General features: G+C 40.1%; 1 protein-coding gene across 2 annotated transcripts in view; it reads left to right on the top strand.

Annotated features, from left to right (window-relative positions):
- dscamb (Down syndrome cell adhesion molecule b) overlaps window positions 1–17,618 on the top strand; it is a 167,209-nt gene extending 149,591 nt beyond the window's left edge. Inside the window, exons 20-33 of one of the 2 annotated variants that reach the window (XM_084126795.1) lie at window positions 569–702; window positions 2,091–2,244; window positions 4,243–4,360; window positions 4,653–4,816; window positions 5,308–5,406; window positions 5,619–5,807; window positions 6,859–7,146; window positions 8,394–8,570; window positions 8,695–8,725; window positions 8,819–8,934; window positions 9,388–9,531; window positions 10,846–11,043; window positions 12,288–12,590; window positions 16,568–17,618. In XM_084126795.1, coding sequence (XP_083982921.1) covers window positions 569–702; window positions 2,091–2,244; window positions 4,243–4,360; window positions 4,653–4,816; window positions 5,308–5,406; window positions 5,619–5,807; window positions 6,859–7,146; window positions 8,394–8,570; window positions 8,695–8,725; window positions 8,819–8,934; window positions 9,388–9,531; window positions 10,846–11,043; window positions 12,288–12,590; window positions 16,568–16,941 — 2,489 coding nt within the window. In that variant the 3' untranslated portion in view covers window positions 16,942–17,618. Of the gene's footprint in view, window positions 1–568; window positions 703–2,090; window positions 2,245–4,242; window positions 4,361–4,652; window positions 4,817–5,307; window positions 5,407–5,618; window positions 5,808–6,858; window positions 7,147–8,393; window positions 8,571–8,694; window positions 8,726–8,818; window positions 8,935–9,387; window positions 9,538–10,845; window positions 11,044–12,287; window positions 12,591–16,567 lie in introns of both variants that reach the window. The other variant, XM_084126794.1, reaches the window with a different exon arrangement.
- The last annotated feature ends 202 nt before the right edge of the window (window positions 17,619–17,820 follow it).

The following is a 17,820-nucleotide window of genomic DNA, read 5'->3' as shown; positions in this document are numbered from 1 at the left end:
TGCTCAATGTTTTGTTGTCATTTGTAGTTTTTCTTGTTGATTAGTTCTTTGTAAGGGGTTGTTGAGTCCATAACAGAAGACTTCGCCAATATGGATCCAGCAGTCACCCTAGTCCGCATTCACCAAGGAACTCTCTCACTCCAGGACCACATCCAAGACTTTCTGGACATTTTCTGGACACTGACCTCCCAGATTTTGCTCTCATTGATTTCTTCTGCTATGGACTCAACAACCCCTCACAATCAAAGAACTAATCAACTAGAAAACCTACAAAGGACAACAAAACATGGCGCAGAACAGGAAATAGTCCACTCAAGACCAGGGGAACACAGGATCTTGACAACCATCTTAAGTAAGCCATTTGTAGGTTGACTTCATTGCACAGACATCTCAACCCAAAGGCAAAACCAATCCAAACTGATAGGGGTGATTGGAGAAACCATGTGACATTACACACCTCACCTTTACATGCAGTTAGAAGCTGTAGGTCTCTTGCTTTGTAGCATACAAGGTGTATTTTCTAGTGCTTCTTCTCCGTGAATGATGTTATTTCTCTTGCTAAAACCAGTTCCTGGCCCTCCGGCTGGAGTTAAGGCAGCTGCTTCCACAAGCTCGGTGGTGTTTGTTTCCTGGCTGCCTCCATTCAAGCTCAACGGGATCATCCGGAAATACACCGTCTTCTGTTCCAACCCTTACCCCACGGTGAGCGTAAGCTGTGGCTCTGTGTGACTCTGCACACCCAAACAGCCCTTCAAATATCATGATTTACACAACAGTATTTTATTCTCAGAATTCCAATCCTGTTCCTGGAGGCACTCCCAAAAGTAAACATTAAGGTTCCCTTATCTGACCCATCTTTTTTTGGTCTTGGGAGTCTACTAATGAGCTGATGAATTTATTCTGGTGTGTTTGATTAGGTAGAGATCAAAAATGTGAAGTGCTGAGGTGCCTCTAGGAACAGGTTTGGGAAACATTGAAGTAAGAGAACACTCTTACTTTGGATAGACTATATCCGCTTGTTAAGTTGTGACGTAAGGAATACTGTTTCCAGGTCCAAGCCTCCACTCGTTTCAAATGAGAATACTATCTCAACAGCCATTTATGAGCACTATTTATTTATAATACATATTTAAGGTAAGCTTTTATAAACTCACGGTGTATATACCATCTACCGGAAATGGTGACTCGTGATATCAGACTTAACGAGCGGATTGCCCCTACGAAAAAGTATATAGGTATAGGACACCTGAATGACCTACTACATTTCCAAATTCAGCTTGAATGTTTATTGCTGAATACATACTGTTTCCTTTTTTTAAAATAGTAGGCAGTGTATATCACTGTAATCCAAGGCTGGGCAAGTCTGGCCTCCAAGGTCCAATGTCCTGCAGAGTTTAGCTCCAACCCAGTCTGTAGCTTTCTTTTAATCCTGAGACCTTGATTGGCTTGTTCAGGTGTGTTTGATTATGGTTGGTGCTAAACTGTGGAGGAATTTGGATCTCATCGACAGATTTAGTGAAATTGCCGACAAATGCCCGAAATCTGAGGCAAATCGGTGCTCGTTCATGCGAGTGACAATCACGCAGTGTGAATTATCAAAGACGCGATCTGAGAGAATCGCCGATGTGTCACCGATGCCCGTGAGATATTTGGCATGCTAAATATCCGGATCACTTCTCGCGTGTGTTTGGTTGTGAAACGTAGTTTTCAGACCAGACAGAGTTGTCTGCAATTCTTCCTATTGTAAAGTCGTGCAATGTGAAACCTCCTGTCGCCGATCCATCGTGCAGTGTGCACACAGCAGCAGCTGAATGCTACCCCAGATAGTCGTGCAGTGTGAAACGAACAGAAAATCATGCAGTGTGGCATAAGCATGAGTGGTACATTTGTATAAAATTTTGCAGCCAGGTAATCAAGGTCATTAGGATCACTAGAAACTTGCAGGCAGGTTTGTTGGAGCAGAACTCGGCAGGAAAGCTGCTCTGCAAGAGTGGGATTGGACACCAATATCCTAAATGTAAAAACAATGAAAGAGTGTATTTTTGTTTGTTGTTATTCTTATGAAAACTTTTCTTCGGGTGCCATTACAGGTGATCAGTGAGTTTGAGGCTGCTCCTGATGTTTACTTCCGTCGTTTGACCAACCTGAACCAGAACTGGCAGTACAGCATCTGGGTTGTGGCGGTCACTGCGGCGGGTCGTGGGAATACCAGTGAGATTATCACCGTAGAGCCCCAAGCTAAAGGTACGGATGACTGGCACATGGCAGTCAATCACCCTCTTCACAACTTTCAACAAATGCAGCCATATAGAGTTCTACAGGGATGACGTATTGTTGTAAGCCAACCCGTAAGTTTGCATCACCCTGATTCCCTCAACAAAAACCCAATAGGATTTTTCCATTGGCTTTTGGATTATTGCAAAAAATAAGCTCTTTGACCAACAAAAGCTTATGAATTTTACATGTTTTGTTCATCATTATCATCACAAATGAACACAACTGTGAATTTTGAAGCCTAAATACAATTGCCAGAAGTAAAAAGCTAAACTTAGGCTATGAATGAGCTGCACCACGGTCACGTGACTTTAATAACTTTCTTTATATACCAATACATAATTAAAATGTAAGTACTCTGAAAAAGAGAGTATAAAAATCGAGTGTCTGTAGTCCTCTCAGGGCGCAATAAACACAGCTACTTATTTCCATTCGGAACGAATGAAATGATTGGCTGGGCGACTGTCACTCTCCCTCGCTACCATGGCTACCACCCCTGCTGCTACAGGAGCTGCCCACATACGCGCACCCGTTTGACTCGAGGAGGCAAAGAGGCACGGAGAGAGGCACGGAAGCTAGGAAGAATCACAATAATGGCAGAAAGAACAGTCAAAATCCCCAGTACCTGCATATACAGTCAGCGAAGGCAAACAAGGCAAAAAAAAGGAACTAGTAAGGTAGAAAGGTAGGCTACTTGTCTTTGGAGTGTAACGTTAGTCCTCATCAGAGCCAACAGTGCTTTCATCGTGGAAGCTCTTACATGCAAAACACCGTATATGTTATGAATCTTACACGAAATTCACCTTCATCACAGTGTAACTGATGGTAATGGGAAAACGTGTATCAATGCAACCTGTTTTTAGCTTTGCCTTATGTTACTAGCTCGTTACCGAATCAAACTCAATATATTTTAAACTTTACCAGTATCGATATGCTAGCTTGATAGTGAGTACTAACAGCCATGTTAGTTGTTTATATTCATAATGATAAAGTTAGGTATTTTATTACATGTGATTCTGACATGATGTCACTACATGCACTGCGCTCCTCTCCGCTCGGCGCTGGTAAACACGTCCTCCTCCAGCTGTGAGCGGTCGGCATCGCGCGTTCATGTGTTTTGGGGGCGTGGCTTTGGAAGGAGCCCAGAAGGGAGGGGGTGGGAGCGAATGGAATAAGTAGCTGTGTTTATTGCAGTCCTGAGAGGGCTAGAGACATTCGATTTTTATACTCTCTTTTTCAGAGTACTTACATTTTAATTATGTATTGGTATATAAAGACAGTTTAAACAAATTTGGGAAAAAGTTTTTTAGAAAAATCCTGCCTACCCTGCCTTTAAGCTACTTGACACGGTTTCCAGTCTGTGTTTTCCCTGAAAGTTTTAGTTAGAATATTTTGCAAGATTGTGATTATAATCTCAATGAGGCTGTGGAAGTGGACTAATGAGTAATGTCTTTTCATGTTCAGTGTGATGATGTTTCATTTCCCCAACAAACTCTATAATCCCGTTTAGCCACTTGTTCAATTCAATCCAATCCAATCCAACTTTATTTGTTAAGCACTTTAAAACAACCAAAATTGACCAAAGTGCTGTACAGGAAAATAAAAAGAAATCATAAATAAAAAAACATAAAAAAACACACAAATAAAGTGTTCAAGACAAATAAAAGCTTTAAAAAATCACAAGAGGATATTACTGATGTATTCTATGTCATAGAATAAAAAGAAAATCTTGAGTCTGTGTTAACCTTATAACCTTATTTCAGGCAATTAGCCAAAAACCCATAAAAAATAAAAATAAACAAAACATTCAAACAAGTGCTAAAACTCGTTTCTGGGTTTTGGCCACTTTTGGCCACTAAAATACATCATCCCTGCAGCACTCTATTGTACCAATAGCAGGAGCAAAATGACACAGAAGAGTGAGAGGGTTTGAGTCTGCCATTGAAACGGCATTGTTTGTTTCTCAAGCCCCTGCTCGAATCCTGACGTTCAGTGGCACAGTGACCACCCCTTGGATGAGGGACATTGTCCTTCCATGCAAAGCAGTCGGAGACCCTCCTCCAACCATCAAGTGGCTGAAGGGAAAGTATGTTTGATTTATATGTTCTTTACATTTAAACATGGGAATTTCTTCAACTCCAGCCTTTGTTTTAGCCAGACAAAACACTCTTGCACTTGCTTAAGAATAAGTCATTTTGTAAATCTTGTCAAAATGTGTCTTTTTTATTATAAAGTATTCTAAATATTTTGGGGGAAATATAACTTTTTTTGTAAGTTCATTTTTACAAATCATGCATGAAACACCTGAATGAATTCATTCTTGCTTATTTGCTTTTTATTTGCTATGAAACCGATATGAAACTGATGTTTTCCTGCAGTAATGGTACACCTGCTCCAGTTTCAATCGATGGTCGTCGCAGCGCTCACAGCAATGGCAGCTTTGTTATTCGTACCATCAAAGCAGAGGATTCTGGGTACTACAGATGTGTTGCCAGCAATAACTGGGGTTCAGATGAGATCATGCTAAATCTTCAGGTCCAAGGTGTGTTTGTGATCAAATAATCAGAATATACTCTGCAGAGAGAGCTTTTTTTGTGTATTGAATTATTTACAAAGTTTGTGCCTTGCGATTTTAGTGGGTTTTTTAGCAAGTCAGTGCAAAAAAAAAAAAAATGCTACTAACAGATTTAACTAGGAACACCACATGATTCACACTCAGTATTGTTGTAAAATGTGAAAACAAATCTGTGAAAAAAGGGGAAAAAATAATGTAGCCAATAAATAGTGAGGGTCACAGCAAAATTTTGTGCGCAAAAAGGTACATTGTCAATAGTGTCGTGATGTATGAGCACAGCTCTTACAGAAGTCACTCTCAAACCAAGCAGCTTTCTGTTGGGCAACGCTTGCATGAAATCTGCATGTGAAAATCCTTTAAAATTCCTGATTTCTATTGAAATGAATAGTTTTCTCCCACAGACATTTGGCGAACAGTGGTAAATGTGAAAATATTTAATATTCATCAAAATATTTCAGTACCTCCGGACCAGCCACGCCTCACAGTGACCAAAACCACGACCACCTCCATCACGCTGTTCTGGATCCCTGGAGACAATGGAGGGAGCTCCATCAGAGGTTGGGCTGCACTGATATTTGCATTCCATATTTTCATCCACATTAATGTGTAATATTTTGATGACCTTAAAGGTCAACATTGCATAGTACTGTAGGTGCTAAGTATCAATTTACAGTGCACGTAAAAGTCAATAAAGTTTGGCATTTGGGGTTTATTTGTCAAAATGAACACAAGTACTGAGCATAAAGTGGTGTGGTGTTTCTCTGTTCAGGCTACATTCTGCAATACTCTGAGGATAACAGTGAAGAGTGGGGCAGTTTCTCCATCAGCCCCAGTGAGCGGTCTTACCGTCTTGAGAATCTGAAGTGTGGCACTTGGTACAAATTTACTCTAACTGCACAAAATGCAGTTGGTCCTGGACGCATCAGTGAAATCATTGAGGCTAAAACCCACGGGAAAGGTACAAATCTGTGTAATTTACGTCCTAGTTAATTATGGCAAAGTGCGTGACTGATAACTGAATGTAACCAAACTGAATTGTAACTGAATGCTGATTCAAAGCAATTCATGAGCAATTGTTAAAACCAACAGTTTAAAATGTTTCTCATTAGTGTTCACATATATACTATCTAAACAAGTTGGGAGACCATGCTGAAGGTTAATCCTTTTTTATGAATAGCAAATAGCAAAATTTGAGAACACTATTTAAAAACAATAATAATGAATAAAAATAATAATGTGAAATAATACGTTTAGTATTAATATGCTATTCCGAACAAAGCCATGGTTTGCTACTTCCTAATTAACTTCCTTCCTTCATTTATTCATTATCATTCTGGATTGCATTTTATAAGACAATGTGTACACACCCCTGAGCAGGAGATGATTGTATCAATACTTTTGATCTGTTTTCCTGCAATGTGTTTACTTAATCTGTGTTTAATTTCCATCGCAAACCGTTGGCGTTCCCTTGCAAAGATATTTGTGTTCTTTCACAAAACCTGTTGTGAGCTCAGACAAACCCTTCTTGTTTAATGTCCTGCTTGGCAGTGTTTCAAACTGCTCTGTACGTTAACAATGGAGCGTTTCATAGTGTTTGAACTTGGACTCAAACATAAAGAAATGCGTTCAGTGCTTAGGAGTTCAGTAAAGTTGGCAATATATTCACAGATTCGAACTTCCCAGATCAATAACTCGTGAGCTAAATGTTGTTAAAACACAAATGACACCTATTTACAATCATAGTAACATAGACAAAGAGCTACAACCAAATATTTTCCTCAATACGAGCTTTATAATATAAATTGATCTCTATGAGCAGGCGGCCGAGAGACAAAGTCCGAAGGGACAATTCATTTTGGTTTCAAGGGATTGTTAATCAGTAGAAATAACTTCAGATGAAACTCCCTGCTAAATGAAAAGGCCATAGATTTAATTCTATTTGAATCTCTAGAAGTTTGTCAGTTTTCTCTAACTTCAGGATTACATAATCTCTTTCTTCTCCACATCAGAACCACAGTTCGCCAAAGACCATGAGCTTTTCTCAAGTATCAACTCTACCCGTGTGGAGCTCAACCTCATTGGCTGGAACAACGGTGGCTGTCCGATCGACTCCTTCACACTGGAATATCGGCCCGTGGACACTATGAAATGGACCATGGTAAAGCGAGATTTTCCCAAGAGCCACATTCTGTACGACCTACAGGAGGCCACCTGGTACGAGCTCCAGATGAGAGTGGGCAACAGCGCAGGAACAGCAGAGAAGAGGGTGCTTTTCGCAACTTTAAACGTGGATGGCAGTGAGTACTAGATCAGCGACTACTCAATTCAGTGTTCGGAAGCAGTTGCTTAAAGTATTTTCTGCTGGTTTCTGCTGTTTAGTGTTGATTTGCTGCTTGTCCAAATGGTAAACCAGCATCGCCATGCTGTCCAAAGGCAAAAATGCTGCTTCCTTGTCTGAACAAGGAAGCCTTATTAGTTATGCCATTTAAAGGATTAGTTCACTTCAGAATTAAAATTTCCAAGATATTAATGTCTTTCTTTCTTCAGTCGAAAAGAAATTAAGGTTTTTGAGGAAAACGTTGCAGGTGACTTCAGTGGGGTACACTGTTGCAGTTTCAGTGCAGCTTCAAAGGCTCTACACGATCCCTGCCGAGGAATAAGAGTCTTATCTAGAGAAACGATCGGTCATTTTTTTTAAATCATAAAAAAACAAACATTTATATACTTTTTAACCACAAATGCTCATCTTGTACTAGCGCTGTGAGGCGCCAAGCATTATGTAATCATGTTGAAAGGTCACGCTGAAAGGTAGGCGAAAGTACCGACCTAGTGTTTACAAAGCGAACGTGCAAAGAATAAGTCAAACGGCCTTTACAAAATAAATAATTAAATAAAAGGTAGAACAACGATGTCGGACGATTTTGAAGTTGGAGGAGAACGAGTTTTTCACCCTATCCTACATTTTCCGCCTACGTCAGGTTACCGGCTGACTTTTCCAACGTGATTTTGTAATGCGTGAAGTCGTGGACGTGCAAGATGAGCATTTGTGGTTAAAAAGTATATAAATGTAAATTTTTTTTGTTTAATGATTTTTTTTAAATGACCAATGGTTTCTCTAGATAAGACCCTTATTCGTCGGCTGGGATCGTGTAGAGACTTTGAAGCTGCACTGAAACTGCAATTTGGACCTTCAAACCGTTGTACCCCATTGAAGTCCACTATATGGAGAAAAATCCTGGAATGTTTTCCTCAAAAACCTTAATTTCTTTTCGACTGAAGAAAGAAAGACATTAATATCTTGGAAATTTTAATTCTGAAGTGAACTAATCTTTTAAATGGCATAGCTAATAAGGCTTCCTTGTTCAGACAAGGAAGCAGCATTTTTGCCTTTGGACAGCATGGCAATGCTGGTTTACCATTTGGACAAGCAGCAAATCAACACTAAACAGCAGAAACCAGCAGAAAATGGACTAAAAAATTGGTAGATATCAAAACTTGGTTATGACCAGACCTTGACCAGAACTACTCAATCTTCTTTCTCCAGGCACGATTGCTCCATTGCCAAAGACTGTGGACCCCAGCCAGGAGAACAGGCAGGGCAATGAAGGACTAAAGATGATGGTCACAATCATATGCATTCTGGTGGCAATCTCTATGGTCTTCATTGTTCTTCTGGTATTGAGGAGGAGGAGGAGAGAGCAGAGACTCAAGAGATTACGAGGTCTGTGGACACATACCGTATCTTGCAAACAGAACATCATAGATCCTTGAGGATACTCCAAAAATGTATTCTGGTCATCGATGTTTTGCAATTCATATCTTCCTCATTTCTCTTAATTCAACAGATGCAAAGAGCCTAGCAGAGATGCTAATGAGGTAAAGAACTATAGCATTGGCTTATAAACCAGTGCACTTTGTCATAAAGTAGTGTGTGTAATTGTTTTCTGTTGTTTGGATGTGTTTCTCCAGTAAAAATGCACGTACACCAGACACCGTGAACAAACAGCAGCAGACTCTAAGGATGCACATCGATATCCCACGTGCTCAGCTACTCATTGAGGAGAGAGACACTATGGAGACAATCGGTAAGAGACCATTATGTTATGTTAGGGGTTTACCTTTTTCTAACAAACACCTAACAACCCAAGTATTTAAACATTTTCACATAACTCATTCTGCACCGTTTGTGCAAACATAAATGATATGTTAGAGAAATGGGTAAATTTAGCTCAAATGAGTCATGAGTTTTTAAACTCTGATGGTTGACCAACTCCTAAAGGGGTTGTCTTTAGCTCAGGGCGTAACTATGTTTTCATATTTTCATATTAAACAACATGTTGTCTTCTCATTCACATGGTTCCTAATTTTTGCACTCTTGCAGTGTATAATTTAGTCATGATTTCTAAAATGGGAATACAGTGAGTGATTAATGGAGCGAGGAGATAACCAATAACATCCACCACTCATGTTTATAAGAAAATGTTTATTGCATGATGGTCTTCTCTGCTTTCATTTACCCGTTTTCCTCTTTCTTTCAGATGACCGCTCCACAGTGCTATTGACGGATAATGACTTTGGAGAAACGTCTAAACAGAAGTCCTCAACCGTCACCCATACAGTGCATTACCAGTCTCTATCTCAGGCCACTGGACCGCTAGTAGACGTGTCTGACGCTAGACCTGGTACAAGTAAGAATTGAACTTGTGGGCTTGATTCTGTTGATGTCAAAAAGTCTCATTAATGCACCCATTTGTGTAGATGATTTCATAGTCACAATCAGTAATAAGAAATGGCATCAACAAACTGACCAAAAGTAGTCTAGCAGATGTAATGCAAGATCAGAATTTGTGAATCGCAAATCATAAAATATTTCATTTTATAGAATTCATATAGAATTCATATAGAATTCATAGATTCATTTTCAAAGGATTCATACACACATTTTTAAGTGCATATACCACAATGAACTGCACTGAAAGTATAGATACTTCTTTTATATTTTACTCTTGCAAAAGTATAAAGGGACTAACTTTTTAATGACGTAAATATACATACACTCTTTTGAAAGACATAAAAGATTGCATCACTTGCACTGTGCATATGTGCACAACGTATTTTTGAATCTGATTGAGAAAGTATTTGGATTCAGTGGTTTACATGGATAAAGTGCCATGGTATAGTCTTGAATTGAAGTTTAACAGTTTCACACCTCAAACTAATATTAGATTAATGCTTTGTCCTCCTCACCTTGTGCCTGTCTGATATCCTGAATAATCATCCTGAATATGGACTCATATTTTGAGTCCCATTGAGTGTGACCTGAAAGAATATTGAGGTTGCCTCTGTCCAGTCCTATGAATTAAATAACATGTACAGCACACGAGCAGTTTAATTGAGTTCACAGGAAGTGAATAGAGTGAATGTTAGAGTAGGTTCCTAGGTTCTTCTGCTCACTGACGGCTTCAGTGGAGCTGAACTGAAGAGAAGCATTTCTCTGACACTGGTCATGATTACAGTCATTGATTATTCAGGTGGACTCATCAGCGTTGCCTTAAATTAATTATAAATTCACCTTCATGTCATTTAAACCCATATGACTTTTTTTGTGAAATACAAAGATGACTTAATGTCCCCCTGTAGTCAATAATTGTATCCCTTAAAACTCATATTTGATCAGCGAAATGACATATTTAAACGTTTCTTCTTTGAAAAAGAGCCTTAAAATAGCTTGGATGTAACTCTACACCCTTGCCTCATTTAGTATACACGGTTCTATGAATATGCAAATGCAAAGATACTGCATCTTTCTTGAGCCTTCCAATAGGCAAATATTTTCATTACGACAAGGCTGCTATGATAAAGTACCATGGTACTGCCATCTGATTTATCCACCATTGTATAATCACACTGGCAGAGGATGGAAGGTCAGAGATTTGGTTCACTTCACATGGGTCACTAGGTACAGTTTTAACAGGTGTATGTCTCTGTTCCCTCAGACCCCACTGCCCGCCGCACAGCTAAAGCAGGTCCCGCCACACGCAGTCGCTACGCCAGCCAGTGGACCCTGAACCGACCACATCCCCCCGTCTCCTCACACACTCTCACTACCGACTGGAGGCTGCCCACACCCCGCGCCACGGGCTCAGTGGACAAAGAGAGCGACAGCTACAGTGTCAGTCCTTCTCAGGACACAGGTAACAGATATCAGCTTCTGTTTACTCGTGTAACTTTTAAATCTCAAAACGTCCTCCCCAGTCCAAAAACAGTATGGTTTTGTCCCAAAATCGGTGATTTTCTGATGTCATAGAGATTACTATTATTATCCATATTTATTCTATTCTATCTATTTTGCCACTTGGCCTGCCCAGTCATAGTGAAGTAATAATGATAAAGTAGGACAGATACTATTTATTCTGAATACCAGAACATCATGTTATTTTTAAAGAGTTAGTTCAACCAAAATGGAAATTTACTCAACCTCACATTGTTCCAAACTTTTAAGATTACATTCATCTTTGGAAGACAAATGAAGATATTTGTAATATCATCTCATCACTTTTGTCCATCAATTAGAATTTTTCAGACTTTCAAAATTTTAAAGACTTCGTAAAGGTAATGTGTCCGTCATATAAAGCGACAGTGTCTCTACAGAAGACAAAAATGGTGAGAGAATACTAAAAATATCCTAATTTGTGTTCTGAAGATGAACAAAAGTTGTATGAGTTTGGAACGACATGAGGGTGAAAAAGTTTAGCAGTTTCTGTCTCTCAATGTTAGAGACAAGTGACTGTTTTCTTTTGGGTTTTTTTCAATAAAATTCCTGCACCATCTATACTGGACTTGACAGCAAACTCACAACCTTTATTTAAATTCTGTTGCTAAATTCACAGGCAAAGCATTAGCCAATCATGTCATTTCCATAGAATAAAAGCAAAAAGCTGGCAGGAAAATGTTCGAACAGTCAGAAAGAAGGTGGTTATGAAAAACTTTTTTGGTGCAAGAAACCTCGACTGACATTATCAGTGGAATATATTACCAGACCTCAAGGTAAAAAAAAAAAGTTATGATAAGATATGATACGCATATTACTAATGCGCCCTTTAAATAACAAATAAATGCGCCATTGACTTAAGACAAGGTTTCAGTTGGTCAATGGATCAGTCTATTTCAGTTTCTTCAAAATAGCAACGCTCCAACAATGTGCCTGAACACACCTCGTTTTCAGACCAGCAGCCCATGGGCGAACAAATGGGCGCAAATGCATTTGCTATTTAAACAGCAGGACGTTAAAATGATAACTGCGTCGGGCTGAAACTAGCAAAAAACACTTGTCGTGCCTGGCTCTGCATTGCGCCGGGTGTCTGATAGGACCCCCCCATGTTACCCATGTGGTAAAAAGCTTTGTGATATATAACGACATGTGTATTCTCTCTCACAGACCGAGCTCGCAGCAGTATGGTGTCTACAGAAAGCGCCTCCTCCACGTACGAGGAACTAGCCCGTGCCTACGAACACGCCAAGATGGAGGAACAGCTGCGACACGCTAAGTTCACGATCACAGAATGCTTCATCTCAGACACATCCTCCGAACAGATGACGGCCGGAACCAATGACTACACAGACAGCCTGACGTCCAGCACGCCGTCAGAGTCAGGCATCTGCAGATTCACAGCCTCCCCGCCCAAACCACAGGACGCCAGCCGGGTCATGAATATGGCCGTGCCCAAAGCACACAGACCCGGTAAGGCTGCAGACATGTTGAAGCGTCAACTGCCTACGCTCGATTTGTGCTTTCAGAAAACCAATTTGCTGTATTCTCGCTTGATTTTAAAACTGGGAACGCAAGTCATTTCCACTCTTTTTAGGGTGGAGTTTAATTATCATTGAGTCTCTACTTTCATTAAATATCCCATATCCCAAGCAAAACACTAAGTCCTTTTACTTTCATAACTGGACATATTTCTGAGTAAAACAGGATATTCAGCATGAGAAAAAGTAGGGCGGGACTCAAATTTATCCATCAGGATTTGATTGGATTGTAAAAAGTGAGTGTTACATACCAGAATAGAGCAAGGTAGTTGAAGAAGAGGGTTACTGAAATGTTAATGACACTGATCAAAAGTGAGAGTAAAGACATTTAGGGCCAGTTTTAATAACAGCTTGCACCAGCGCAAATTCTTTTTTGGCGTCAAAAAACTACAGTCAGGATTTATTATAGTGGTCGAGTACAGAGCTCTGCTCTGCTTGACTCGACTCGATAATTTGAAACATAAGCAAACCAAGCCGATGGCAACAAAGGTGAAAAAAGGCGACAGTGGCAAGGAGAGTATTTAAATGAATCATGCAAGGTGATTTACTAAGGTTTGCGCTAGTCAATTTACTGGTATTTGCACCATTATTTAACGCCCCAAAAAAGCATGTCTTAAACCAGATGCTAATTTGTGCTGCTCTTGGTATATTGCGTTAGTCATAATCGAATCCTCCTTTTTTTCCATCACATATCCGCTCAGGGAGGCATTTATTTTGAAATAAAAATTCCGAAAATAATCGGAATAAGTGGAAATAAACTGCCTAACAGTTATTCGATAGTGGGAATAAAGTGTTTAGTGGGTAGGGTTAGGGGAGGGCTTTAGGGACAGTATCCATTAATGATTTTAATAAATATAAACATTTACACTGAATATGTTATTATTGTATATACTATTTTATAATATACTGTAATATGCTGAGTTGCAAATAGTATCTGGCACTATTTGCATACATAGCATCAAACGACTATTTACACTTAGTGCAGAGAAAATACTATTTCCGCTTAGTGTAAATATTGCTAAATGCTATTAACACTAAGTGTACTAAGAGAAAGTACTTTTAGTTGCTATTTACATGGTGCAAATAGCCGCTGCTTTTAAAATATCGAAATTATTCCTTATATTATTCTAATTATAACTTTTGAGCAGTAGTATATGTGTGCAAATGTGTTTTTCCACGTGTTCCTCAGTTTACCTGTTCACCAGTCAGCTGTCACTCTTGCAGTGTGCTATCAATTCCTGTGTTGATGGGTACAGGCTTGAAGGCTGTTGTCCAAACACACTGCCATGTTCTTTTCGCATCAATGGGCTTAGCGTGGCCTGCGTCTGGGCCACCCAGGGCTGATTTCAGGTCCCAGACGGTTCTTAGGTTACTGATTAGCGTTTAGTGTTACTGTCTCATTGTGAATGTATCTGCACTATTCCCCCAGACAGGAAGACTTTGGTTAGTGAGAGCACCTGGCATTGTTCCTTAAGGCCAAGTAGGGGCGATCTGCATCCTGTGCTGTAGAGGTATCATCTGTCTTTACAAAACAGCAGTTTACTATCACAATGGAGACATTGGATGTGATATAAACTTCAATCACTGGCCTTATTGGAACAAGTTTTACATAATACTGCACTCCGTCATTTTTAGAACGCTCTTTTGTGTGAGATGTGTCTGATCCGTACAGGATTCACAGTTGGATTTCTACTAGTTGTTTAGACAACTAGATGAGGAGGACATCAATAAAGTATATCCTATCCTATCCTATCAGTCACCTCTGATAACAGATCACTCTAAATTGTAATGTAGACATTCATTTTTTTATGTAAAGCTGCTTTGAAACAGCGCTGTACAAATCAATGTGAACTGAAACATTTTATTGAACTGAATCTTATCCTATCCTATCCTACCCTAAACCTATTTTATCCAATCCAAAAACTATCCTGTCTTGTCCTGTACTTTCCTGTTTTATGGTGTCAACAGACCTTGAATGCGGAATTTTATTTCGAACTTAGAACATTAATTTAAAAACTAGTTCCTTCATCCATTTTTGTTTTTTATCACATTGTTGAAAGCAAACCTGATCTTATTCTATCACAAACCTGTCCTATCCTGTCCTGTCCTAACCTATCCTATCCTAAACCTAACCTATCATACTCGACTCAACTCAACTCTCAACTCGAATCTACTCTACTCGACACGACTCTACCCAATCCTGCCCTATCCTATCCTATCCTATCCTATCCTATCCTATCCTATCCTATCCTATCCTATCCTATCCTATCATACTCGACTCTACTCTGCTCTACTCTACTTTACTCTACTGGAGTCGATTCGACACAACTCTATCCTATCCTATCCTATCCTATCCTATCCTATCCTATCCTATCCTATCCTACCCTACCCTAAACCTATTTTATCCAATCCAAAAACTATCCTGTCTTGTCCTGTACTTTCCTGTTTTATGGTGTCAACAGACCTTGAATGCGGAATTTTATTTCGAACTTAGAACATTAATTTAAAAACTAGTTCCTTCATCCATTTTTGTTTTTTATCACATTGTTGAAAGCAAACCTGATCTTATTCTATCACAAACCTGTCCTATCCTGTCCTGTCCTAACCTATCCTATCCTAAACCTAACCTATCATACTCGACTCAACTCAACTCTCAACTCGAATCTACTCTACTCTACTCGACACGACTCTACCCAATCCTGCCCTGTCCTATTCTATCCTATCCTATCCTATCCTATCCTATCCTATCCTATCCTATCCTATCCTATCCTATCCTATCCTATCCTATCCTATCCTCTCCTAACCTATCATACTCGACTCTACTCTGCTCTACTCTACTTTACTCTACTCGAGTCGATTCGATTCGACACAACTCTATCCTATCCTATCCTATCCTATCCTATCCTATCCTAAACCTATCATTCTCGACTCTACTCTGCTCTGCTTGACTCGACTCTGCTCTGCTCTGCTCTGCTCTACTTGACTCTACTCTGCTCTGCTTGACTCGACTCTGCTCTGCTCTGCTCTACTTTACTCTACTCTACTTGAGTCGACTCGACTTGACTCGACACGACTCTACCCTATCCTAAACCTAACCTATCATACTCGACTCTACTCTGCTCTGCTCTGCTCTGCTCTGCCTGACCTGACTCGACTCGACTCGGCTCTACTCTACTCGAGTCAACTTGACTCGACACGACACGGCTCTATCCTATCCAATACTATCCAAAACTAAACCAATCATAAACCAATCATAAACCTAACCTATCATACTCGACTCTACTCTGCTCTGCTCTGCTCTGCCTGACTCGACTCGACTCGACTCGACTCTGCTCTACTCTACTCGAGTCAACTTGACTCGACACGACACGGCTCTATCCTATCCAATACTATCCAAAACTAAACCAATCATACTCTATCCTATCCTATACCCTAAACCTAACCTATCATAGTTTATGCAATCCTACCCTAAAGCAACTCTATCCTGTCCTGTCCAGTTCTGTTCTGTCCTAACCTTTCCTACTCTAAACATAACCTATTTTACCCCAACATATCTACCTAAAACAAACCTTCCCTATCCTATTGTAAATCTACCCTATCCTGTCCTGTCAAGTCCAACCCTAAACTTAACCTATAGGTGCACTATAAATAATGTTTAATGACGTTTTGTACACACGTCAACAGAAAACAACATTGACTAAAGGGTAACCTTACCTATCCTGTTATGCCCTGTCCTATGCTGTTGATATAGCTTGAACCTGGCAGATTGATTTGAACCCAGAACATTCCTTTAAAGACTATTCTCTCCATCCACCCCCCCCCCCCCCCACCCCTTATTTATCACATTGTGCAAAGCAAATCTGATCTTTGAGCAGTGCTCACACTTACATGACCCTGTCTGTCTCGTAGGAGGTGAGCTGGTCCATCTTCCCCCTTACCTACGTATGGACTTCCTTTTGAACCGGGGAGCGGCCCCTTCAGGTCGGGAGGCCACAGGACAGACTTGTATGGACCCACAGAAGAGCCGATTGGCGAAGCGGCCAGCATTGCTGGCCCCCACACCCTCCGAGACCCCCTCGTCAGCCCTCTCTTCCTCCGGGCCCCCCAGCAGAGAGGCGGTACAGCAGTGGCAGCCGGGAACTGCCTCTACACTGCCACAGCGCGAGCCGGGCGACCTGGCCCAGGCTGCCAAACTCAGCAGCTCCCAGGAGTCGCTGCTAGACTCCAGAGGACACCTGAAACAAAGCAACAACCCCTACGCAAAGTCCTACACACTTGTATAACACAGGACTACAGCTACGGACCACGTTGCACTGTCACGCACACACACAAAACGTGAGGACCCGCTGCAAAGACGAGCGCTTTTCTGATTCAGAGATGAGTCCTGTACATACATTCTGAATTCCTAAAGAAGTGGATAGTTTTCTTTGCATCTGACTTTCTTTCTGTCTTTCTCACTCTCTCTCTCTCTCTCTCTCTCTCTCTCTGCTTTTTTTTTTACACTTTCTTTTTCTCTCCTTCTTATCTTGCCCTCTTTTCAAACTAAGTTGGATTTTTTACGTAATCATTCATTTATTTTAAATACCACCGTTATGAAGATTGCCAAAATTATTTATTTAAATTGACAGAGGAACTACTTTTGAATTTATATCAAGGATAATTCTATAGTCATTATTATTATTATATAAAAATAGAGAAAAATTATCAAAAAATGGTTTAAAAAGGCAGGGTGTGGTCAGCTCTGCGGGAAGACGTTGCTTTCTTTATCCATGACTCTACTGTATTGATGAAACGACGAGGTGTGATCGGCAATTTCGTAGCTGTTTATCGCGCCTGTGTATCTGACGATCGCAGAAGACATGGAGGAAGGACAACGAGTCCAACTTGGAGGTTGGACACACGTCCACAGTTTCCAGTCGTCTCAGAATGTTGTGCTTTCTAAGGACTGCATGGGGACCTGAAAATAAAATAAAAAAAATTCCAAGAGATTTTTTTGTCACACTAAGGGAATATATAATGTTGTAATATATGTTATGACATTATATGTTATAATATATGTTATAATATACATATAAATATAAATATATATAAATATATACATACACATGAAGAAATCACTTTTATTTGTGGATAATACAGGGAGAAAAAAAAAAAGATTTGGT

Source organism: Abramis brama, assembly GCF_963993115.1.
Source record: "Abramis brama genome assembly, chromosome: 10".
Classification (NCBI taxonomy): Eukaryota; Metazoa; Chordata; class Actinopteri; order Cypriniformes; family Leuciscidae; genus Abramis; species Abramis brama.
Note: the sequence above shows the minus strand (reverse complement) of the source record. Positions and strands in the feature narration are given on the sequence as shown.